Genomic DNA, 25,956 nt, shown 5'->3' on the forward strand with positions numbered 1-25,956 from the left:
ATTTCTCTAACCACTTGGCTTCCTATCACAGCTATTTGCCAGAGCAACAGTGTGTATCCCTGGCACTATAGGTTCAGGTCCTAGTATTGAACAACTGGTTCAGTTGTTGGAATATTTCTGTGAGTAGCCCCTGGGATCAATGAGCACTACTTGAGATATAGTCAAAGAGAAAAAAATGAGAAACTTTGGAAAAGTCTTCAGTGAGACCCTTTGTAGCTTAGAGTTTTTGAAAAACAATGCAAGAGACAGTTACAGTAACCCTATCTGGTTAGAAAGTACTGGCCCAAGGATCGTATCCCAGCACGACATGTCTGCATGTCACACCCTCAGTACCCAAGTGTAACACTGGTGTCTCCTGAGCACTGAACCTTCAGTCCCAAGCACTCTGGGAAGGTTCTTCTTAAAACAAAAGGAAATACTCCACTCAACATAAATATTTCTTTCCTAATGGAAACATCATTATGACCCATGCAGTTACAAACTTCATTACCTACCTCATACACATTAACTTGAACTCGAGCAAGATGTGGAATAATATCTATTTTTAAAATCAGGAAATTAGGTAAGGAAATGGGGACTCATGTACCACCCAAAGTGGGCATGCAACTGGGAGTGATATTTCACAATGGGAATTAGCAGGAACAGTCATCAGTACTGTCAATGTGAAATAATTGGGTAGCATTTAAGCACAGATTGAGTTTTAGAATCAATGGGTAGAATTTCTTGGGCATGGGGGGGGGGGGATGTTCAAGCAAGACATGAAGAAAGATCAGGTCTAAGATATGATTGTGATGGTCTGGGAGGCAAATTTTGAAACATTCTTGGGCACTAGTGAGTCCCTGATAATGTGTGCTTCTAATCTTTTTTTCCCCAACAGGATCTTTCTTCCCCTGGTCTATTTCTGGCTTCTCTAGCGAGTTTTTCCAAATAAACATATCATAGATCTTTTAGATCATAAGTTATAGTGGTTGTTTTATCCCAGGAGATTCTCGAGTATGATTATAACTAATCATATGATATTTATAATCTTATCTCATTATTATGTATGTCCCCACCATGAATGATAACAGATACAACAAGCTCTGGGTTGAGACTTGTGGATACTGTCAAAGCCTCAAGCATTGTCACATGAGTTTCCAGGTGGGGCTGAACTGACTGAAATATCATTCAAATATCCAATGCTAGGAAGTTGCTTAATAACTATTCATACCAGCATTCTGAATGGGATGTATTCTTCTTGAGAACAGCTTCTACTGATAATAATAGTTTTCAGCAATTTTTGAAGATCAGTTATTAGCAGGGCAAGATGCCAGAGTGCCTCAAAAAGATAATTTGTTGTTCTTAATGTTAAGACTATATTATTCATTAATATTTTTTAGCCTTAAGATAGTATAGATAAGCAAAAACCTGTACATAGTTAATATGTACAATTTGATGGGCTTGGGTCTATGGAACCACCCATGAAACTAGCACCCCTGTCAAAGTAAAACACATCTCCAGCAACATTTTTCTTGCGTTCTTTTGGAATTTCATTGTTGTTGTTTATTTGTATAAGAACTCTTAGCATGAAACCTACTTTCTTGATCCATTTCAAAGTTTAAAATAAAAGGCAATATAGTGGTTGCCAAAGACTGAAAGAAAAGTAAAATGCGGAGATGTTATTCAGTGCATCTAGCATTTTTCTATGATACAAAATCAAGTTTTAGACATCTCAACCACTACATTATCTCTGATTCTATGAGTTTCATTATTTTGGACATTTCATATAAATGAAATCATGTAGTAGTATTGGTCTTTTCACAGACTGTTTTATGTAGATTAGAATCCCCCATATTCACAATGCTGTCATAAACAGCAGAAAAATCCTTCTTTTTAAAAATTGAAGATTCCAGTATGTATCTGTGTGAGAGGGCATACCTGGTCTTTATACTTTTGTACATCCAGTAAACGCATGGATTGTTTCCATCTCTTGACTCGTTATATTAATAAGAAGGATGAGGAATAGAAGAGATAATCACAACTCGAATCCCAGAGTTTATGTATTACTTAGGGTTAGTTTCAGCTGAAGTGACAGAACAGTAATTGTCATGAGATGAGATCATGCTTGTTTCTCTGTTGTGGAAGGAAGTATGAAGTCCAGAACAATGGCAGGCAAGGGCCCAGTTTCCTGCTGTGTTCCTCTGCATGTCCAGCATGTAGCTTTTATTGAAGGGTTCTCCAGAGCTACTCCTGTATTGCAGTGAACTAAGATTGGATTCCTTCCCTCTGAGAACTCCTCCATTCCACCTTTAATGCTTTAACTAAAACCTGGGCCAAACAGCTGTGGGGAAAATCAAATAAAGTAATGTTTTTGCGGAGCAGCCATCCACCGAGCTAAAATGGGGTGGTTTCTAAAGAAAAGGAAGAGAAGCAAAAGGGAAACAACTATCAAGGCCAAGTGCAGTAAACTAGTGACATTTCCAGAACCATTGTTCTGTTTCCTGACTTCTAGCCAAATGTTCTTTCAACCACGCCATAGATTTTTTTCTCAAAAAATATGTGATATTTAATTAAAACTTACAAAATCACTTTCCATATGTACCCATTCATCACTTTATATGCCCATACTGATAGAATATTTCTCGCACCAGATTTTTAAATTTTTTTTTATTGATTTATTTCTAGTCTTTTGTAGATAGGAGTCAGGAAAGCCATTTTAAGTCATGTAAGTAAATGGTTTTCCATACCTGTGAGTATAAAGCGTAAGCTTCATCTTCTTCTCTAAAAAATCCACCATAATCATAGCATTGTTTTAAGAATTAAATAGGATGTTCATAATAGAGCTGTAGTCCATGAAAAGCCAGTTTCAGGAGTCAGTGTGAAATTGGCATGTTGTTGCCAGAATATGAGGTCTCCATTTTTTTTCCTTTCTCAGATTTCCTCCCACCCTTAAATTACCTCCGTTTTTCAGAAAGTAATTGTAAGGAATCAGAATCCTTAACATAGATATTCTCCAGATGTTCATAATAGATTTGTTTGGATGCATAGTTTGTTCCCTTTTTTTGCTTCATTAAAAACAAACTCCAGCCAATTATGAAAGATTAGAAAGTTCTAGCACAATCATACAACTTTTTACAAGTTATGGATGCCTGAACTCTAACTCCATAGATAATGAAATTCTGGCAGCAATGCAGGAATCTATGGTGTTTACTGCTCTTTGTGTGGGTCCAGTGTGCTCCTGTGTTGCAGTCTGATCAATACGGTGCTGAAGTGGAACAAAGAGGAATGGGGAAGTTAAGAGGCCATTTAGGAGGATATTATAATTGAGATGATGAAATAATATGTAGAGTTAAGGACTAATGGGTAGGATGAAAATATTTACTGTGCAAAATCCGTAAGATTTTTAATGCCTGGGGATATAGGAAGAAAATTGATCCTGATACTGATATCAAACATTTTTCAACAGAAGGAAAGCTGTGGCCCTTGAAGTTTATCTGGCATGAACTTAGTGATTTGAGGTAAAGGACCATGGAAAATGTAGTACGTAAATAACATCATTGTGTTGTGAAAATTCTCATTCATCTGGAACAATGACCTATATTCCAAGAAGATAAACTCTACGAAGGAGAAATTCAATCCTATTTGTAACTTACACATATGAGGGCCATTTAATTTGGTAGATTTTTCTTTGTTAAAGAAGAAAATGGAAAAGGACTAGTAAGGGAGAAAATTTGACCCCAAGATCAATAATATATGAGACCACAGAAAAGTAAATGCATCGCCTGGCTGCACTCACAGGACCATAGAGAACACTGGGAGCTCTAGTTCCTAGAGTAATGTGTGCAACCTGTTCTGGGCCCACACACCAACAGGAGTCTGGCAAACTAAGACCTGGGCAATATATTCTTGTTCAGAGGGAAAAGGGGCAGAAGTCATGTCCCATAAGGAACTGCTGAAGGCATCAAGGTGTTAATCCTAAGAAAGAAAAGAGGCAGGAAGACAGTGTTTTACAATTCTTTTTTATTAGACTGTTGCATAGAAAAGGCAACAGAAATGAGGCATTTAAATCTCAATAATCATTTTCTAATAATTAGACCTAGAAGTAGTATGGAAACTTTCCAGGAGAGGTAACTATAACTAGACAAGTTGCGAGAAGTCTCAGGGCAAGCCCTTGTGGGGGGGGGGGGGGGGTCCTGAATCATATTGATTGAACCCAATATCAAACCCCAAATTTCCTACAGGACTCCTCCATGTAAGATTCTAGTACCTTAATTTTGCTTGACTATACAACGAGATAATTTGTCTTTATTAGTCATTGTTCCTACAAAAAAAAAAAGATGTTGTCTTCTGTAAAAGACACTAAGAACAGTAATGGGGGGAATGGAAGGGCCAAATAAAGTAATGGTTTAGGTGTTTACCTTTCATGCTGCTGACCCCAGGTCAATCCCTGGCACCTGAGGGTCCCTAAGCACAGATTCCAGGGGTAGTTCCAGAGCACCACCAGGTGTAACTACCTCCCTCAAAGAACAGCAGTGGATACTTTTGAAGAGAAGTAATCTAGTACATTATTTTCTGTTTCAGTTTATTTTCATCCCGCTATTAAGAATAAACAGTAACTTGAAAGTCACATAATTTGAAAAACCACAATGTCCCCTCTTTGAAAAGAAAAGGTTTATGTAGCATTCATATTGTCTGTATTATTGTTGCTAAGAATACCTGAGCTGAATAAACCTAACTAGCCTCATGAAGTTGCAGTACATTAACTTTATGTGACTATCCAAAAGTTAATATACATCCAAGCATTTATTCAACAATTATTTTCTGTATTTCATTTACCCACTAGTGTTATAAACATAGTTTTAAGTCCTTGAATCTGAATAGCCCATAATCAAATATGGAATCAGCATTTGTGTTTCTATTTCCATGGCTATGTGCCTAACCACTCCGAAACTCAGTGGTTGAAAGAGCTATCATCATTTATTATCCCTCACAGTTTGGTGGGTCAGGAATTTGATAGAATCTCAACTGTGTGATTCTGGCATTGTGTCTCATGAATGTCTCATAAGATTTATGGGTTGATCTAAAGTATCTCAGAGGTTTCTCCACCTAAATGATTGGCACCTAGACTGAATTTTTGAACAACTATTCTGGGAAAAGTTAGGCTATTCAAGCATCTTGACATCTCTGTCTCTCTCCGTCTCTCTCTGTCTCTCTCTGTCTCTGTCTCTCTCTGTCTCTCTGTCTCTCTCTGTCTGTCTGTCTCTCTCTCTCTCTCTCTCTCTCTCTCTCTCTCTCCCTCTCTCTCTCTCTCTCCCCCTTGATCCCTCCACTTCTAATACGACACCTCAGGTTTCAATACCTGCATCTCAAGCATCACCATACCTTGTTTGATGATTAGCACCACAAGTCAAAACACCACCATTTTTGATGCATTTCATCAGTCATCAATGACTAACATCATGACTGCTACCTCTTTCTGGGAGACTGTCAGGAGCATACAAAATGTAAATGATATGGGATGAGATTTATGTTGGCATCCTCATCTGTGGACTGCACTCGACCTCAGCATACCCTAGCAATTGCAAACAGAGAACACTATATACAGGGTCCCTGCTAGAACGAAGGTACAAGTAGTGCTCTAAAAGAACAAGTAAAGTAAAGTAAAGGCCCTCCCGTTGTTCGTCGATTTGCTCGAGCGGGCCCAGTAACGTCTCCATTGGAGACTTTGTTGTTACTGTGTTTGGCATATCGAATACGTCGCGGGGAGCTTGCCAGGCTCTGCCGAGCGGGCGAGATACTCTCGGTAGCTTGCCGGGCTCTCCGAGAGGGGCGGAGGAATCAAACTCGGGTCGGCCATGTTGGCCGCTTGTAAGGCAAGCGCCCTACCGCTGTGCTATCGAAATTATTAATAAGCAGATGATAATATAGGGTCTAAAATTTGAACCGCATTCCTAGTATGTGTGAAACCGAGTCTGGCCCCTGGCTCTGCATGCTCCCCACTGCAGGGCCAGGGATATATAGGAAAAGCTCTGGGCCTCTGAGCACTACTGACGGGTGACCCCTGTTTCTTAAAAAAGAAAAGTATTTAAGGTAGAGGCAACAGTGAATATAAAGACAAGACATGGAAGCATAAGAGAATGAAATGTTTACAAGGTTTTTTGGTTTTATTTATTTATTTAATCACCGTGAGCTGCAGTTACAAAACTTTCATGCAGTGAGTTTCAGTCATACAATGATCGGACACCCATCCCTCCACCAGTGTCCTTTTTTCACCACCAATATCTCCAGTATCCTTCCCTCCCCTGCCCCGTCCCACCCTTTCCCCTGCCTCTATGGCAGACAATATCCCTCTTACATTCTCTCTCTCAACTGACAGGTATCATGGTTTGTAATACAGGTACTGAGAGTTCGTCATGTTTGACTCAGTCAAATGAATTCTGTATGGAAAAAATAGTGGGTTAGTGCCTAGAGCTGAAATCAGGAAATATCCTAAAGGGCCTTGAATATCAAGGTTATAACTTGAGCAAAGGATAATTTTTATTTGGGAGGTGGGAACACACACACAATCAGCAGTGCTCAGGGGCTCTGTCTGTGCTAACCAGGGCTGGCAGTTTTCAAAGGAACATAGACAGTGCCAAGATGGAATGAGGTCAGCTGCATTCAAGGCAAGTGCCTTAACCCCTATACTGTCTCTCATAGAGTAGTGGGTGTTTATAATTGTTATGTTAACTTTAGAGTACAAGCATTATAGAATGATTCTTTCATCTACATTCTGTCCTGACTTTGATAGTAAATATATCATTGCTGTTAAAGTTTGCTTCCTAGCTTCAACGGAATGCAGACTACACACACACACACACACACACACACACACACACACACACACACACACAGAGAGAGAGAGAGAGAGAGAGAGAGAGAGAGAGAGAGAGCAAATAACACTAGGATGGCATGCATTTGAACAAACCAAAAGTGATTTCACTCTTCTAATTTTCAGAGATTTTGGCTAGAGACAGAGTGAGAAATTCATACCTTTTTCAAGTAGTGTGGGTTCGTTTTTCCCAATTCCTCTCATCCATCTGGTTCTCTGGAGGTCTTGGAATCCAGGAAAGTGTTAGTTCACTGTGCTGAAATCCAAAAAAGACTGCTAAACTGTGAAAGAAAATTTGCATTCCAGAGACACTGAAACAGTTAGTCCACCACCCTTCTGCAGCAGCAAAGAGAAAACATCTGTATTTTCTGCCCCCTTTGTCTTTGAGCAGTTACTGAATGAAAACCCCTGTACTCTTGTCTGTGTTCTTCATACCTCCTTAATGTAGACCACTCTTGCCATGGTTGGGGTTGGAGAGAACAACCAAAACATGGAATCATTTTTATTTCTAGTGTCAGAAACTGTTGGAGCCAAGATACAGTGTAAGGGAAGCAAGTCACTTCCCCGACTTCCCTTTGTGAGCTTCAGAAGGTGACAGTCTCCATGCCAGGTTTCTGCGGCACACATCAACAGGGTTCAGCTCAGAGGAAACTGTGAAGTCCCAGCCATGATGTTGGCATGTCATGATGGCCTTTCTAAGTTGAGGTGCTGTCTTTTGTCTCCCATTGGCAGAAGTATAATTAGAAGGGCTTGTTTTCAACAGAAGCCAAATCATTGCCAAATCTGTTCCACTGATCTCGAGAGAATCAGCCCTCTGGCTGTGTTCTCTGCCACTCCCAGGAGTTAGAGGCTTAAAGTTTTCCCTTTCTTTTGAAAGAGGATCAAGTTTGGTTCAAACAAACTTTTCTGTCATCCCCAGCAGTCTAAGAGACCTTCCATGACCCTGGTTGTTTGGCTCAGACCACTTGTGGCTTGCTATAATTTAGGAAGTAATTGCAATCCATAAAGCCAGGTACATAATAAACATCTTGGCAGAGCTGAGTTTCAGGCAACTCAGAAGGGAACCAACACGTGAGCTGAATGGTATTGGGAACATTTCTAGTCCCTGCTTGCAGATCTTGATTCTAATGGATGATTCACAATGGATTTAATTCTGATATAAAATGTGCAGGCAGGCAGCCGTTGCTTTGTATCCTCATAGCTAAAAACATCACCATTTAAACCCTGTCTGATTTTGTGGATGGATCACTTACCCATAAGCGGACAAATACTATAAAAGGGCTACTACTATATGTCCTCCCTACTTTGCTTATGACTTAGAATTGACATAAGATCGTTTATGTTCTTTGCAAAACTTGTAGTACTAATATTTTTGAGAAATATGCCATTGCTGAGATAGATTCAAAGAATTCAAACGTCCTTGGATGCTAGCTAGTTTAATATTATTTACTCTTTTATTCCTGTCACTACCCTCCTGTTTTTCATCAATTTGCTCGAGCGGGCCCTGTAACATTGTGAGACTTGTTTCTGTGTTTAGCATATCGAGTACGTCACGGGGAGCTTGCCAGGTTTTGCCGTGCAGGCGAGGTACTCTCGGTAGCTTGCTGGGCTCTCCAAGAGGGGCAGAGGAATCGAACTCAGGTTGGCCGTGTCAGCCGCATGCAAGGCAAATGCCCTACCCACCCTAACGTCTCACGATGAAGACGTTACTGGGCCCGCTCCAGCAAATTGATGAACAATGGGAGGACAGTGCTACAGTGCTACTCTTTTATTCAACAAATAGTATTTAATGTTAGCCGCTGCTCCAGAGGCAATAAATACAGTAGTGCCTCAGATTGGGGGGTGGGAGGGGATGAAAAAAATAAGCATATCAGCAACGAAATGCATGAGGTGATATCAAAAAGGAGAAAAGACTATGAAGGGAGGAATCTGGTAATGAGATAGTTTGACCCAGGAGGGGGAGGTGATTATAATGGACTTGTATTCAGGGATGATAATATATTTCAGCTCCTCTGGAAAGTGATCGAATTAGTTCCTCTAAATTATTGGCCAGAGTACCTCCAGTTATATCAGTGTGAGACTACTTTGTTTGAAGATGGCCGAAAGTAAAGCATAGAATATATTCTGTGCAGTGGTTTCTCATTGATGTTACATTGCAAATGTAATGTAAAATTTGCAGTGGTTATTCTAATCTCATTGTCAATATATACCAAAACACCAAAGGCAAGTTTTGGTACTTTGATAAGCTCTAATGTGAGATTTTGAGGAAAGTGCCAAAATAGTGCATATACATAAGATAATATGGATCTGAACTCAGTTCTTTTTTGTTTGTTTTGTTTTTATTTGGGGGTCACACTTGGCAGTGCTCAGGGTTTTCAGTCAAGGCTTTGCAGGCTCCTGACAGGCTCAGAGGATAATATGGGATGCTGGAATTGCACCTGGGTCCACTAGATCCAAGGCAAACACCTTATCTGCTGTATTATCTCTCCAACCCTGAATTCCGTTTTTACATTCAATAGTTTAGATTACACAAATGTACATTACACAAATCAACTTCTCTGAAGTTGATTTTGGCCTGCTAAAATTAGGATGCCGAACAATGTGAAAATGACCTTACTTGTCAAGCACAACAAAAATGAATTGCACAGCAGTTTGCTGAAATTTATAACTAATTTCACCCAGTGCTTTTTCCATGATATAAAATTGGGAAGACATTAATTTTTGGAAATTATACACTAAAAGAAATAATATTTACCTTTGGACTTTAAAGACAAGTTCCCATCACGGTCATATTTATAATGTAAAGATTAAATGAAATCCGATGTGGTCCCTGATAAATATGGGATTGGCTGCATGTAAGACAAGTACCTCAAACTCTATATTACCTCTCTGTCCCCTGAACTGTAAATACTCTACCAGGATAATCTGTCATTTTTTGTGTGGAGGTATACAAGAATGTAAATTACTTTTTTGAAAAACAAAGAAAAGTATAGATTTGTGATGCAATAATGTTAACATAGAAGAGAAAGCAATTGTACAAAATTCCTAAATAATCAGGAAAAAATATCTTGGTAATCAGAAGTCATTATCCAGTTGTCCCATACAATCATATACAGTATTCCTTCAGTAGCTTATTTTTTTAAATAGTAAGATAAAAAATTTAGATATAGCAAAATCTACACTCAATGAAAAATAAGAGAAGAAAAATACAGTGCTTAGTAATTCAACCAAACAATGAAAGATTACAAAAGAAATTAATATATGTTCTAGACCCTTAAAATGTAGAATGAAAGCTATATAAATTGAATATGAAATAGTCAGGCACTAAGTATTTGCTTTCGTATACGTGCTGTTACTGAGTCCTCACAACATTGCCTTGTTGGCATTCCTCATTGTTAGCAAATGAAAGAATACCAGAGAGGTCAAGAAAATCTAGGACTTCTGTATACCACAGATTCTTTTACTGTATATGACAGATTCTCCACTCCGGTTCTTGTGCTAACAAGTCCCAACAGATTGTACCTTGAAGATATAACGGCAAATTTCTGATCTGATTTGACTTGAAAGGAAAGGAATTCTATTGTTTCACATCCCCTCTCCCCTACAAAAGTCTCAGTGGGAGTCCTGTGATCTTTTCATTTTTGTCCCTGTCATGAAAGTGGGACGTACTATCAAATCCCAGCCTCCACACACACATTGTCTATGATAGGGGTGATATGATGCTTAACAGAGTGTTTAGGGGAGAAATTAGTACCAAAGGGCTACACATTTTAAGGTGAAAATCACATCTCTAAACATAAAAATACAGATAAACTAAATGACCATTAGTAGAGAGCTTTTTCAAATTTAGCAAAGCTGCCATGGTAATTCCAACTCTGGTTGTTTCAGAATATACAATACCGCATTATTCACTTTGTAAAGAATGTGAGTTGTGGTTTATGGCAAAATTGAATACAATGACCTACTTAATTGTTCTGGGCTCTTGTCCGTTTGTGTGTGTGTGTGTGTGTGTGTGTGTGTGTGTGTGTGTGCATGTGTGTGCGTGTGTGAGCCTGCGCATGTGTGTATGACTTTAGGACATATTTCTTAATTTTAGAGCAGTTTGTTTAGTCCAAATATACCAGACTATCTTGTAAAAACGTTCTTCTAAATCCATGTTAATAGTCACACAAATGTTTTTGTTTGTGTTAGTCTGACACAGATTCTCATCTCTGGCAGTGTTGAGTTCCCCTTCACCAGCGCTGTCCGATACATTGGGTTTGTTTTGATATTCTTCCTGTGAAATGAAAGTTTAGATGTAGGTGTACCTGGCACTTAGATAATGAAGACTCTTGTTATAATACAACAGTAATTCCAAAGAGACTCATAATGCATTTTTTAAGTGCTAACCCAAATCCCATCTAGAACAGGATCCCAAAATCATATGCTACTAACACATTGACTGTTCCCTCACCATTTAGAAGTTATTACTCTCTTCTCTCTGCTCACATCACATATTACTCATGCTTCTATATAGCAATTTGTTGTGCCCTTTGCCTTTAATCAGTTACTTCATAGAATAGTTCACTTCTTCTACTACATTATGTACCTCTGAGGGCAGGAATGGTATTTTTGTCTTTTCTCTCTTCCAGTATACCTGCCAAGATGTTGAACACTCTGTTCCACCCTTAGGGCTTTCTACAGTGCTAAATTCAGAGTGGAGGTAGTTACTTTAAAATGAGATTTATAAATAAATAAATAAATAAATAAATAAATGTTCAGTAATATAAAATTGGATGCAGAGTTCTGTCCAAAAAATTAACAGAAGTGAACAAAGAATATAAACTGATGGTATCACCCAGGATTTTTAGTCAGATTTCAGAGCTTTAGTATTTTGGTGAGAAGGGGGTGGGAAGGTGGGGGCACACCTGGATATCTTCAAGTATTGTTTCTGGTCACTTGGAGGAACATCTGTGGTGACAGGGGTTGAACTGGGGCTGGCTGTATAAAATACAAGCGCCTCCCCATACTATCTCTCTGGCCCTCAGAAGTATAATTGGGTGTTGGGGGGCAAGAGGGAATTATGATATTTGAAAACACTTTCGTTTGTTTTTAGGCCATAATGATGGTACTCAAGATTTTCACCTGACCCTGTGCTCAGGGATCACTACTCAGGGACACAAGGGAGACCATATGGGGTGCTGGGGATCTAACCCAGGGTAGCTGCATGCAAGGAAAATGTCCTGCCCACCATACTATCGCTGCAGCCCCAAATAAAAAACACTCTTAAGGGTGTGATGCCATCTAAGAAATGTACTAGTTTTCCTACCTTTACAATGTGAAGTTTTGAACTATAGAGTAGGCATTTTGCTTCTGATGATAGAATACAGAGGCAAGGAATGCCCCTCTGTTTAAGTCTTTTTAAAACAAACAGATGAAAATTCAGATAAACATTTAAATGAGAGTAATGATAGAGGTGAAAAAAGACTCTTGGAAAGTATAGGAAGCTTTTTATTTAGAAATGCCTCCCTCACTGTGAAGCAGAACTTTGGAAGATTTTGTTGCTTGTAGAAACCAATATTTGTACACCATCAACAAGCACATTGCTAACAAATGCTGAGGGTCTGACTATGAGTAGGTATGGTGTGAGATAGCAGAGGGACTCTATAGATGCATATTTGCTAGACCTATATTCTAATTCGAAATCTGCCACTGTTTCCCCTCCTTTTCATGCAATGGATTCTTGAATATGTTTGTTTTCTTAGAATAAAGGTTTTGGAAAACATGAAGAAATCTCTCCAGCTCTCAGACTCCATTACATTCTTCCTCTAGAAGTGATTTTGTATTTTTTGGATGTGATTCCTCAGTTGTTTTCCTGAACAAAGGATTGCTGAAGAGAAACACACAAGGAAAGCTAAAAACTCTTAAACTAAAATAATCACTAAAGATTTTTTAAAGTAATATTTTCTAACTATATGTGTTTTATTCTTACCTCAACCAGAACAAAACTCTATCTTGAATATGAGATGCGACTGTTATCTTTCCAAACATTCTGTTTCAATATTGCTTTCATTCTTTAAAAAAAGAAATAAAATACAGACATAATATAAATTCCTATTTTAATTTTATGAAATGAAAATTTTAACATTTCTAAATGGCAACATTTATAGTCTTCTGAATCTTCAAATACTTAAGTCTCTGTTTAAAATATTCAACATCAGATACATTAAGCACCTAGGGAATTTACAAATTCAAAAAAGTATTGTTTTCTTCACTATCTAGGTACTACTTATTGCTTACATTACCTATACTCTTCATTTATATTTAGATTGATTCTTCCAGCTCTTCTGCTTGTGGATAGAGATTTATTTATATAATATTCAAGGGCAGAAAAGATACAACCAGATTGTATTTCTAATTTAAAAGCAGTTGCATTGGGTATTTTTTAGTACAAAATTTAGAATTTTATCTTTATTTTTACTTAGTAGGTTTTAATTCTTTATTTTGGGCACTGTGGTTTACAAACTGCTATTGATAGGGTTTCTTAAAATAGTCCAGCACTACACCCTCCACGTAGATCTCTGCTTCCCTCCATCATTGTCTCACTGTCCTTCACATACCCACACCCTTCCTGTACTAAACAGAATACTGAAGGCAAATTCAAAGTTTCTGTTACTTTGGGGCATTTGTTATTCCCCTATTCTTTTTTGTTCATAGCCTATATCTGCAAGATACCATTCTGTTTCTGACCCTCTCCTGACGAATTTCACTCAGCACGATTACTCTTCTGCTCTATCCATGCAGCCACAAATCTCAGGCTTTCATTTTTTTTCTTACATCCGAGTAGTATTCCATTGTGGTGGTCCATCTACCACAATTTATTTACCTAATCATCTGATCTTGAACACTTAGGTTGACACCAGATTCCAGCTACTGCGAGTAGCGCTACAATGAACATAGGAGTGCAGGACCATCAGTTTTGTGTAGTTCTCTGTCTATGACTTTTTTCCTCACTTTACTTAAAGGCAATGGTTTACAAAATATTTCACATTAATTCATTACAGCCATTCAGTATCCCTAACCCAATCTTACCACTGCTCTCACCTTTCCTCCACTATTGATTCCCCTCTAACCTGTCCTCCTATAGCAGGCCCACAAAAATTTATTTTACATTAATTGTTACCACTAAATGACTAATGAAATGACCGAGAAATATTTCTGTGGAAGAAAATTTGTGAATACTGTATTTCACCATGGGGACATTAAGTCCTTTTCTGAGGGTTTACGAAGATCTCCTCGCAAGTTAAGCCTTCTGTGTTAATGCTTTGTTAATTGAGATTTGTTGGTTTCTATGCAACATCCCATCCAATCTGGCATGCTACTACTGGGATGTCAGTGTTGCAGAGTTTAAAAATGTCTCTCAAAAAAAATCCAGAATATTTAACTGGGCAGTCTGGCCAGAGGCATGAAGTGGACTTTGGGTGGGCGTGACTGCCAGGACTGTGATAAGGTGAGAGCTGGCCTGCCCCTCCCAAGATCACCCTGAAGGTCTCAGGCAGAAATGTGTATACGAGAAATGTTTGAGGCTAGCTGCCTTCTTTCGAGATTTATTTATAGGTCTCTGGAACAAGACCAGTAAGATGAGTTTACTTCAATTCTATAATTTTTAATGCTATTTTCTATGAATCTCGGTGGGGTCTCAACTGGGTCCTACTTTCTCTCCCATCAACATTTTCCCCTTTAACACCACCATTATTGATAGAGTAAATCTTTTAGTTTCTGGTATGATTGCTGTATAAGCCTTAAGAATAGTATTCCAAAAGTTACCAAAAATTAGACACTTTTTCTAACAAAACCTGGAAATTGCCCAAGCACATCTGGTGAGAGGAGAGTTCAGAGAATGTGGGGAGAAAAAACAAAAGGCTATGGTCCTGAATTTTTGAGGAATTAGGATTTCACTGACTTAGTATTTGTTAGTGATGTCTCTTAAAAGCAGAAATTAAAAGGTCAGGAGTAAATGATACAAAGTAAGAGTAAAGGCAAAATAGAAGTCACTTCTGTTTGACAAGTTATCTAAATCAACCAAGAACTTTAATTTGTTGCACCCTCAGTTACTAGAGGCAGGTTGACTTTTTTAATCCTAAGGGAATGTTGTGGTTTGAAACATTGTCTTTGAGACTAACACTTTGGCATCAAGGTTAGGTCAGGCACCTGCGCTGCAAAACTTAAAACTAACTGTGGAAGCTTACACCCCATCAGCCCTGCTCTAGAGTTCTCCATTGAATTGTATGAGGTCTTTGTTGTAGCTGCACCATAATTTAACTCTCCCCTCTGCCCAGAAACCTCCTGGACTGTGCCACAGGTGTAGGGCCCAGAGAGACTCTTAAATAACTTCCCTGCATGCAAATGTCAATTTCAGAATCTTTTTCCTAAGAAACTCAAACTCTGGCTATAGCTCCATATAGGAAAGGAAGATAGTCATAACCCACATAGGGAAAGAATTGACAAAAACTATTAAAGTACAATATTTCTGGTACCGTCAGAGACGCATCCTACAACCTAACAGTGACCTGTTTTGCTTAGAGTATAACAGGGGATGAATGGGGGAAGATTTTGGAGAAGGAGTGGCAAACTTAAGTTGAAGAAGTTGAATGGGTGTTCTGTAGGCAAAGAAGGATGTGGAGTAGTTAGAGTTCCTTGGAGAACATAGCTTATTAAAGAAATCTCAGACAACAGTGATAGGGAGTTAGAAGGTGCACCCTTTGGCAGAGTCCAGTTAGTATTTAAGATATAAATTCATAGTTGGGTCAAGAAGGACTCAGTGATTTTGAAGCTTCTTATGAAGAAGTGTTTTCCCCTTCCAACCTCCCTATCTACCTCCACACACAAGATGTGGTATAAGAAAGGCTCTTCCACTTATTTCCTTGAAGACCTTTTTTTCCATTTTCTGAAAAAACTTTTTGTTAATGGTCATTTCATTTTGAACTACTTAGAAATGGGCAGGAGAAATAGTATAGGGATTAAAGTATATAACTTGCTTGTAGGTGACCACACTCCAATTCCCAGTCCTAAATTATCTATCAAAAACGCCATCTCCAGCATAGTACTGGAGACCCTTAAACACCACTGATGTAGGCTGGGGATATCTTCAGCACATCAGCACCCAAACAGTACCACATCCTTGGACCCTCACATTAAATCGCCAGCTTTGCTTACTGAGAATCTCTGGAAGGCCTCGGAGCACCATTTTGGAGGCCCACAAATAAATAAATTAACAACAAAATACATGTTTTTGATAAAGAGTGAATCTTTTTGTCTGGTTTTAAAAGAAGCCTTTATAAGAAAAGACAAAACAATCTCTCATACAAGAACTTAATGTCTCTGTGGTGAAACACAACAATTTACACATAATTTTCTTCTAAGGAAATGTTTTTGATCATTCTGTTAGCAATGTATTGACAATAAGCAATATAAAATAAATTATTGTAACCCTGACATGGGGGCAAGCTTGAGGAGTGGTTGGGAAAATTTGAGACAATGGTGGAAGGAAGCTGAAAATGGTGGTGGGACTGGTGTTGGGATACTGAATGTCTGTAATATTCATCATGAACAATTTTGCAAATTAAAATGTTTGCATAAAGTATAGGAGTAACTTTACATCAGTATGCCCTGCCTATTTCATACAGACTCCAAAATATATTAGCACAGAATTTCTTTAAAAGTTTTATTAAAGATAAATAAGGCATGGTTACTACCATGATGCAATCCAAATATAAAATAAAATTGAATACAATATACTTTAGATTCCAGATTTCAGAACATACTTATGTAAATGAGGACAAATGTTGTATTACATTAAATTAAAGGTTTGTTTTCCTTATTTACATAGGTTAAAATCATATAGCAATCACAAATTTGCTCTTACTGATATATTTTCTGATCATTCTTTTGTCTTTTCTTAAAGTTTTGCTGGAATAAGCAATATAAAGTAAATTTGTTATGTGCCCTTAAGGGGGAAGATTGGGGATGAAAGAGGAAATGGGTACTATAGTGGAGGGAAGGTCACATTGGTGGTGTTGGAACACTAAATACCTGAAACGACTATATAACGAACAACTTTGTAAATCACATTGTTTTTAATACTATAGATATAGACATAAAAAAAAAGTGGGTCAGTGAAACAGGTAAGGCATATTCCTTGTATGTGGCTCACCCTGGAATCACCGTTGAGCATTGATCCAGGACTAATCCCTGAGCTCCACTGGGTCTGTCCCAAAAACAAAAAAAGAAGGGAGGGAGGGAGGAAAGAAAGAAGGAAGGAAGGAAGGAAGGAAGGAAGGAAGGAAGGAAGGAAGGAAGGAAGGAAGGGAGGAAGGGAGGAAGGGAGGAAGGAAGAGAGGGACAGAGGGAGGGAGGGAGGGAGGGAGGCAGGCAGGCAGGCAGGCAGGCAGGCAGGCAGGCAGGCAGGCAGGCAGGCAGGCAGGAAGGAAGGAAGGAAGGAAGGAAGGAAGGAAGGAAGGAAGGAAGGACATAGTTCTTCCTAAGTGATCCTTGAAATTCTATGAGTAGCAATTTCTTTAACTCCAAATAGTGTTCAGATTTCTAACATAGATTTTCTTTGCAAGACCTAGATGAGGGTTTATCCAGTTGTTTCTAATATATATCTAGACTATTTCCTGTTCATACTTATCTATCACAGAGTAATAAAATTACAGCCAGAATTTATCATTGTTTTTCAAGTAGAAATACTGAGATATCGGGTGAAGAAATTATCAATAGAAAACCAAGTCATTTACTTCATCAAACAAATTTCCTTCTTTCAGCCTACAGAAAATATTTAACCAAATCTCTCTCTAAATCCTTGGCAGTTATTACACTCAGATAGCAGGCCTTCCTCAAGGTCTACTCAACTCCCTAACTTGGGTCCCACTCTCTCCCTGTCCATGGCCTGTTCTTTCACCTGTTGAAAACAAAGACTTAGACAAAGTCCCATTGTTTTTTGTGACACTGTGAGAGTCTCTATCCTTTCTCCAAAAATGGCAGGGGTCCTAGTGGATCAGGGACCTAGCGGACCAGCTAGAAACTAAAAGGGAAGACTACAGTAAGGTGCGTAACGAGAAAATCTTAAGATGCCCTCTGCCATCACTAGCCCACACTGCTAGTTAACTATATTCATGACTATATTTGTGATGTGCAAACATTTGCAATGGCTTAAAATTAGACATATCTTATATTGATTTTCCCTTATAGCATCAATGTTCAGATTACCTGTCTTTTGAATAGTGCTTCCATAGACCCAAAAATCTTCCCTTAAACTAAGAACCTTATATAATGTTGTGAGTTTTGAGTAAATGGTCTAACCTCTATACAAACAAAAATATTTTCTGGTGAAGTGCTATTTTGGTTTTTTCTACTTCCTTACAAGCTTGCTTAAAAAACAAAAGTTAAAACCCGCAGAGAAGCAAAACACAAGCCTTGGGAAGACAGTCTCTAGCCACGTTAGCTCATATTGCTAGGATGGGAAAAAGGCAGAGTCCTCATTGTCCAGACCATCGTCATTTCTAAACACTCATCTTGTGTTCTTCTGCTATTTTAATTTCACCACTTCAAAATGAGGAGTAAAAAAAATAGGTTAATACTTTACATGAGTTTAGACTGTGACCAGAGGCGTACTAAGTGATTTCAGAACCTCTGACAACCGCAGCTTGGAGGGAAGGACGGTGATGGATTTACCAGTTCATCGGGAATGGATTGCAGAATTGGCCCAGTACTGTACTGCCCCAGTAAATTGTAAATGATTAACATCATTTATTCTTTTGCACATTTCATCCTGGGCTTGTTGGTACTCTAGGTAGTATAGTGAGTATCGTATAGAATAAAGAAACACATTTTTAAGACATAGTTCCTGATAGTGAAGAAATTGAAGTCAAGGGGCATGAGTGACAGTACAGTGGGTAGATCATTTGCCTTGCCTGCAGTTGACCCATGTTTGATCTCTAAAGGTAAAAAGGTAAAGGCCCTCCCGTTGATCGTCGATTTGCTCGAGCGGGCCCAGTAACGTCTCCATTGGAGACTTTGTTGTTACTGTGTCTGGCATATCGAATACTCTCGGTAGCTTGCCGGGCTCTCCGAGAGGGGCGGAGGAATCGAACTCGGGTCGGCCATGTTGGCCGCTTGTAAGGCGAACGCCCTACCCACTGTGCTATCGCTCCAGCCCTATTTGATCTCTAACACTCCATAATGGTCAGTCCCCTGAGCCCTCCCAGGAGTAATCCCTGAGCATAGAGCCTGGAGTTAGCTCTGAGAACCATCAGGTGTGACCCATAAACAAAAAAGTGAAAAAAAAAACTGAAGTCTAGTAGATATGTAGATGTAAATGCAAAACAGTGAATATTAAGTATGTGGAGATATAACTTTGGGCTGTTTCTCTGCTAGCAAGAAGAGAAGTATAGAATTTTCTCAGGGGATAATCAAGACTGAACTGTATGAGATATTAAGAAAATCTGAGCCAAGTCAGGAAAATTTAGTGTCAGATAAAGAGCCAACTCTTTGCACCTTGTGGAATCATATGTTGTTTAGAGCAGGAAAATTTATATTTTCATATCTGTTTTTGTGAGGAAAATTGGGAATTGCTTCAAGATTAGGGAAGTATTACAATGGAGACAGATGTCCAGTAAGAAAGTCAATGAAACACCTTTGTTTTAAGTAAGACGACAGCACTTCTTATTAGAATTCTCATACTAAGAGGCAATACCATTTAATATCCACATTCCTTCCAGTTCTGGAACCTTCTAATCAGGCATGCTTCCATTACAGATTTATACAGCTGATAAACTCTTGTTAGTCTACACATCACAGTTGGAACATATTGTATTTTATGTGAGACTTGCTTTTGTATACAGCATGAAATTCTAAAGAAAGATGGAAAGTTAGCAATTTCATCTCTCTGAGTCCTAACTAAATAAATAGTATTTCGTTTCAGAGGAACAAGGAATACATTTTTTAAGTTCAGTATCGTTTTAAGGTCAGACACATTTATTTTCTCAATTCATTTTTTAAAGTTAGACCTTCTCTATGTTTAACATTTCTGTTAAAATTATAATCCTAAAGTTGGAGGTGGTGTTAGAGGTTTTATATGATCAAAACCCCACCAAATATGTCAAATTTGTATTGAGTTCTACAGGCTCTATGGTCTCTGAGTGTTATTTATCAGATAGATCACTCTAAAATAGTAGGAAACTTGGTGACCCCAGTGGGTCTTTGCTGATAAATCAAATTTGACAAATAAAGGTGGCATTCTTAAGTAGAAATCATGAGTTACATAGTTCAGGGGTCAATAAACTGCATCCGTGAACTAAAATCCATCCTATCACCTGCTGTTGTAAATAGGGTTTTATGGGAGCATGTTCATATCCACTGTTTGCAGAGTGTCTATGACTACCTTCATGATCCAAAACCAAAACTGAGCTGTTGGGAAAAAAATCAGAAATATTTACTCTGTGTTTGCACCTAATGTGGTGGAAGGAAAAAAAAGATAGAATTCAGAAAACATATTATTAATCTTATTAATCAGTCACCTCTGCCCTGTGTGACCTTAGAAATGACACTTGATTCACTGCAATGTGTTTTCTTCTCTATAATAAAGCAGACATTCTGCCCCTCTCTGAGTGGTAAGATAAGCAGAAGGGCCAATGTGTGCTGTGAAGGTGCTTGTTGTGCTATGTTATGCAAAGGGAGCTCCTCAGATCCCAGCCTAACGTTTATATTTTTCATTCTTCCCCAGAGCACCCTGGAGCAGTGCAGTGTATGTTCCAAGCCCATCATGGAGAGGATTCTTCGTGCCACTGGGAAGGCCTATCATCCTCACTGTTTTACCTGTGTGATGTGCCACCGCTGCTTGGATGGGATTCCATTCACCATCGATTCTGGCGGCCTTATCCACTGCATTGAAGATTTCCACAAGTAAGCAGTTGACTCTCATTCTTCCAAAATCCCTGTTCTCTTGAACTCTATTTTAGCTTGGAATCTAGTTCATAGAGTCCCCTTTCTCACGTAGGCTCTCAGAATTTAATGAGATCATATACAAAGTTCATCTTCAGTGCCAGAGAGATAAGAAAGAGGTTAAGACACTTGCTTTGCTTGTGGTTCAATCTCTAGCATCACGTGGTCCTCTGAGCACAGAGCAGGAAGTTGCTCCTTGACACTGCTGAACCCTCACCCCAAATTCATTTGTGGATTGCATGCTTTGCATATCTGAGATTCAGAATTCTATTACACACACACAACACACACAAACACAAACACCTTTAAATTTATTTATCCCTTTATGAAACATGGGGCTCAATACAAGATGAAGTATGTGCTTCCAAGTCTGCTCTCTGCTTCCAGGGTTTCATGGGCATGTTCATGCTATCTTGAGTCTATCCGATAAAGTAGACCCAACCATAAAATGTGTGTATTGTAAAAAGGCAGGACCCTGTGGTAATATTCCTAGGCCTAATAAGAACAAGACGTGTGGCACTGTTCAATGTCTCTAAGCTCTTCAGTTTCATCTATAGGCAAGCTCACTACAGCTAGACTTCTACTTCTCTACTATTATACAAATAGGAGCTTGTGGAAGACAGAGGAGACAATTCAGTCCCTTATATTTTTCTCAAGAAGCTTCATGCTATTGGTATCAAATTCACAACTTCCCCTAACTTCTTCCCTTGTCTGACTTAGAACATTTCCTAACTAAATAAATTATTTACATTTGGGCTGGAGCACCAAAGGTAGGTCATTTGCCTTGTATGCAGCCAACCCGGGTTTGATTCCTTCGTCCCTCTTGGAGAGCCCAGCAAGCTACCAAGGGTATCCCACCCACACGACAGAGCCTGGCAAGCTCCCCATGGCATATTCAATATGCCAAAAACAGTAACCACAAATCTCACAATACTGGTGCCCGTTCGAGCAAATCAATGAATTTTATAATAGCTGGGATTTTCATGGAAAAACATAGAACTTTGTATTTGTTTATGTTTCATTTGGCCTGTTAGCTCATCTGTTAATGAATCCATCACATTTTTTCCATATTTTTAGGAACTATGAGTTGAAAGCTCTAGATGTGACTCTTGAACAGTAGTCTTGAAGATTTCCTTACTTGTGTTTGCTGAGCAGTGACTCTGAGGACAATCTGAGTTTCTTAAAGTGATGGAACTCTTACAGCTCACCAATATGAGTATCCCTTGTTTTGGGTTGCCGGTGCATACCCAGATCTCCTCAGGGCCTATACCTGTCTATGTGATTAGGGATCACTACTGATAGGGCTCAAAGACCCATATGGGGTTCCAGGGATCAAATCAAGCTTAGCTGTAAGACAGACTCCTTACCCTGTAATGCTCTACAATTACTCCAGGCCTAAGCCTAATGTTAACTATCCTCACTATGGTTTTCAAAAGCGCTGACTTGTGTGGGTTAATTTTCACTATTCTGTTGATGTTCAACCACCAGGAGGTACTTCCCATAAGCATTGTGGACCAGAGATTCATTTTAAAGATGAATTTTATGACCACTCTCTAAGGAGCAAGAAAGTTTGAAAACCACACAAAAGACAGGAGTCTGAATGAATGTCTTTTTAATCACAAAAAAAACCCAGAGGCAGAAATTCTCAACTTGTATTAGAAATGCTCACTTTGAAAGGGCAGTCACAGCATAAATTGTACTTCACGTTATTGATATTTTTAGCTTGTAATTACACATTAAAAAAAAAACCTGCATCTATTTAAGGAACGTGAAAAGATACCAATGGGGAGTGTGTTTCTGTCACTGTTTGTCTCCTTTCTTAGACTTATCCTAATCTAAGAAAGACTGATAGATATAATCAGAGCACACATGTTTCCCTTGCTGGAAAAGACTGATATATTACACCCCTCAATTAAAACAGGAAATCAATACTGACAAATGTAAGTTTATATCTATGCCATTTATCTTTCATTTCCAGGAGTGGGGAGAATAATTAGAGAGTGGCAACTGGTGACATAAGTGTGTGGGTCTGAAAGCTCCAGAAAAGCAGACTTGAGCATCTAAAAGGAAAAAATAATCTTAAATCCCCAATTCTGTACCCCACTAATTCAACAGCATGTTAAATCACAAACTTTTTTTAAAAAAATAATGTCTGTATGATTGGCAGGTATGTAGGGGGGGGAATATTTTTTTTTAATATTTTCTCCATTTCTACAAAGGAAAAAAATGAGAAAATTGACAGAACTCTGTTTGAGTGCCTTGTGAGGAATAGGGGGGAAAAAACAACTTGATGTTCACATCAAAATGGGCACTGCATGGCTAAGGAGATGGTAGATGCGGGAATACAGTCTCCTGATGACAGTTTTTCGGGGTCCTCATTCTTGGTCATTATGAATATGTGAGTTTTTAGGAAATGCCTTTAAACGTCATTATCTACAGTGTCCTCTGTATGCCACTTATGTCTTAAGTGCGAACAGAGAGAGAGAGATGCAAGAAGAAAACTTGCATAGATATGCTGTGAAAAACCCCTGTCAGCAAGGATCTAGCCAGAAAAGAAAGAGGGTAAGTGCAGGAAATAGGTGATACCGGGCAAAGACAACAAACCTCACCTGGCAAAGGCTTAAGCTGTCAGAGTACTTGACCCTGGTGTCTGGGCAGGCATCTGCAAGCAACGTTTGAAAAGTGTTTTAAGAGGGAAACCTGGAGATTCCTAGCAAAAGAAACAGCTCTCCCAAAACTTCTCTCCCTTCAAAGAAGATCCATGAGGCTGTAACAGGAGCAGCCTGGGAATGGAGGTTATGGTGAGATACAGGAGGTCCATGAGAAGGTTTTCTCTCACATGCTTGGTACCTGCTTGCGCTTCCCAAACAGTCAAGTGCTCATAGGTCACCCGGGGTCTAGTTCAGCAAATGTGGGGTCAAGCCAACTATTCGTAATTTCTGATGAGTTGCAGGGGCTTGGGGAATGCACTTTGAGTAACCTGCTTCTGAAATACATTTTTTAAAAAATTTATTTATTGAATCACCATGAGAAAAGTTACAAAGCTTTCAGGTTTAAGTCTTGGTCATACAATGATCAAACACCCATCCCTTCACCAGTGCATATTTTTCACCACCCAGAGCCCCAATATACCCCCCTTTCCCACCCTCCCGATGCCTGTGAGGCAGATGATTTCTACTTAACTCTCTCTCAACTTTGATTACATTCATTATTTCGATGAAAAAATGGACCATTATAATTTGGAATTTCCCCCCAACAATCAGAACTGCTGAAAAGGCATTGTGAAATAATTTGTTGTCTCTTGCTGGTTATGAAGACCATATGATATGATGGATTTTGGATTTCTGATATTTTGCTAATTAAGTCTGGAGGGATTTCTGCCCAAAGCCGGAAAATTATGATATTGGTTTGTGTGCCTCTGGGCCATGCTGGAGAGCCGCTTGTTGGGGGCAACTCGTGGCTTTGGCAGGGCATGAAGGATGTGCCGGTTCTGCCCCCTTCCCATGAGGCTGAAGTTGCCCCGTCACCTCCGGCTGGTTCATATTTAGCTGGGGCGGGGGGGGGGGGGGCATGGCACCGTAGTTTAATGCATAGACCATTCAAATTTCTGCCGCAAGCAACTGGGTTCTGAATTAGGTCCATGTGCTTCTGGGGCCATGGCCGTGCCAGAAAGCCACTCTTGGGGGGGCAACTTGTGACCTCAGTAGGGCATGAAGGATGTGCCAGTTCCACCCTCCACCCTATGAGGCTGCATTTGCCCTGTCACCACCGGCTCATACTGAAATACATTTTTAAGGACCTGATAATGACATCAACATAACCATCCCATGGATAGCCATCATCCACCAGTGTTCATTTAAACCCTCTAACCTAATGTGTAGGTCTTTCCCATGGCATTCCAAATGACTGTTCAGCCTAGTTCCCATGACCCTCACCCTATCTCTCTTTCCCTGTCTCCCTTCCCTTTCTCGTCCACTCTCCCCTCTCACTTCACCTTTTTCCGCCTCCAAATTTATCTACCTCACTTACTCTCTTACTTTACCTAAAATTACATCTCTCAAGGCTCAAGTCAATTGCCATCTTCTCTAAGATAACTCTGAAATACACCTCTCCATATCCCCATGTTTAGATTTTTTGTCTTCTCTGTATTTTGCAGCATTTTGTCACTTGACTGTAGATAGGCTTCTTATTAACAAAGAATACCCAGTCACATATAAACATTTACCATGACCACCTTAAATCATTTTTGTGATAAATATATATAGATAAATTAATAAAATAAGAACTATATAGAACCTTTCACCTCCAATATGATTATTGGAATCCTAGTTTATTTCTTTATTCCTAGTGCCAGAACAATGAGCCCTGAAATGTGACTTCTCACTGACCCTTTCAAGTGTATTGAAGATTTCAGTTGAAAATATTACACTCATTCATTTATTTGTTGGGCTGGAGCAATAGCACAGCGGTAGGGCATTTACCTTACAAGCAGCCAACATGGCCGACCCAAGTTCGATTCTTCCGCCCCTCTCGGAGAGCCCGGCAAGCTACCAAGAGTATCTCGCCCCCATGGTAAAGCCTGGCAAGCTACCTGTGATGTATTCGATATGCCAAACATAGTAACAACAAGTTTTACAATGGAGATGTTACTGGGCCCGCTCGAGCGAATTGATGAACAATGGGAGGATGGTGCTACGGTGCTACATTTATTTGTTGAATAAGCTTCCACTTGTTTGTTGCCAGAAAATGATTAAGACCACCCTCCCCAAAACTTGGCACCATGGCTGTGAAGTATAAATGATAAAGGTATTTTTTCATAATGTTGTTGTCATTAGAAAATAAGATCAAGTTTGTAAGGTGTCTATCAAGGTTCAGCACATAATAAACACTCAATAAATGTCAGTCACATTTACTGTTGTTGGTATTATATTCTCAGAGAAATGATTTTTGAAAAAGAACCCCTAGAATTTTTCATATAAAGCAACTATTATTAATATTCATAAAAGAAAACATTCATTAATAACAGCATAATAATATTAGGGAACTGAACTGTAATACCACACACAGGACAATGGGAGAGATCATCCAAGCAGAAAATCAACAAACAAAAGGAACAAAAAAATCAA

General features: G+C 39.0%; 1 protein-coding gene across 1 annotated transcript in view; it reads left to right on the plus strand.

Moving 5' to 3' along the window:
* LPP (LIM domain containing preferred translocation partner in lipoma) overlaps positions 1–25,956 on the plus strand; it is a 758,624-nt gene that overhangs the window by 721,741 nt on the left and 10,927 nt on the right. Inside the window, exon 11 of the mRNA XM_056121924.1 lies at positions 20,613–20,791. Within this exon, the coding sequence (XP_055977899.1) occupies positions 20,613–20,791 (179 nt within the window). The remainder of the gene's footprint in view (positions 1–20,612; positions 20,792–25,956) is intronic.

The sequence above is a fragment of the Sorex fumeus genome, unplaced genomic scaffold (assembly GCF_029834395.1).
Source record: "Sorex fumeus unplaced genomic scaffold, SorFum_2.1 ptg000044l, whole genome shotgun sequence".
In the NCBI taxonomy this organism is placed as follows: Eukaryota; Metazoa; Chordata; class Mammalia; order Eulipotyphla; family Soricidae; genus Sorex; species Sorex fumeus.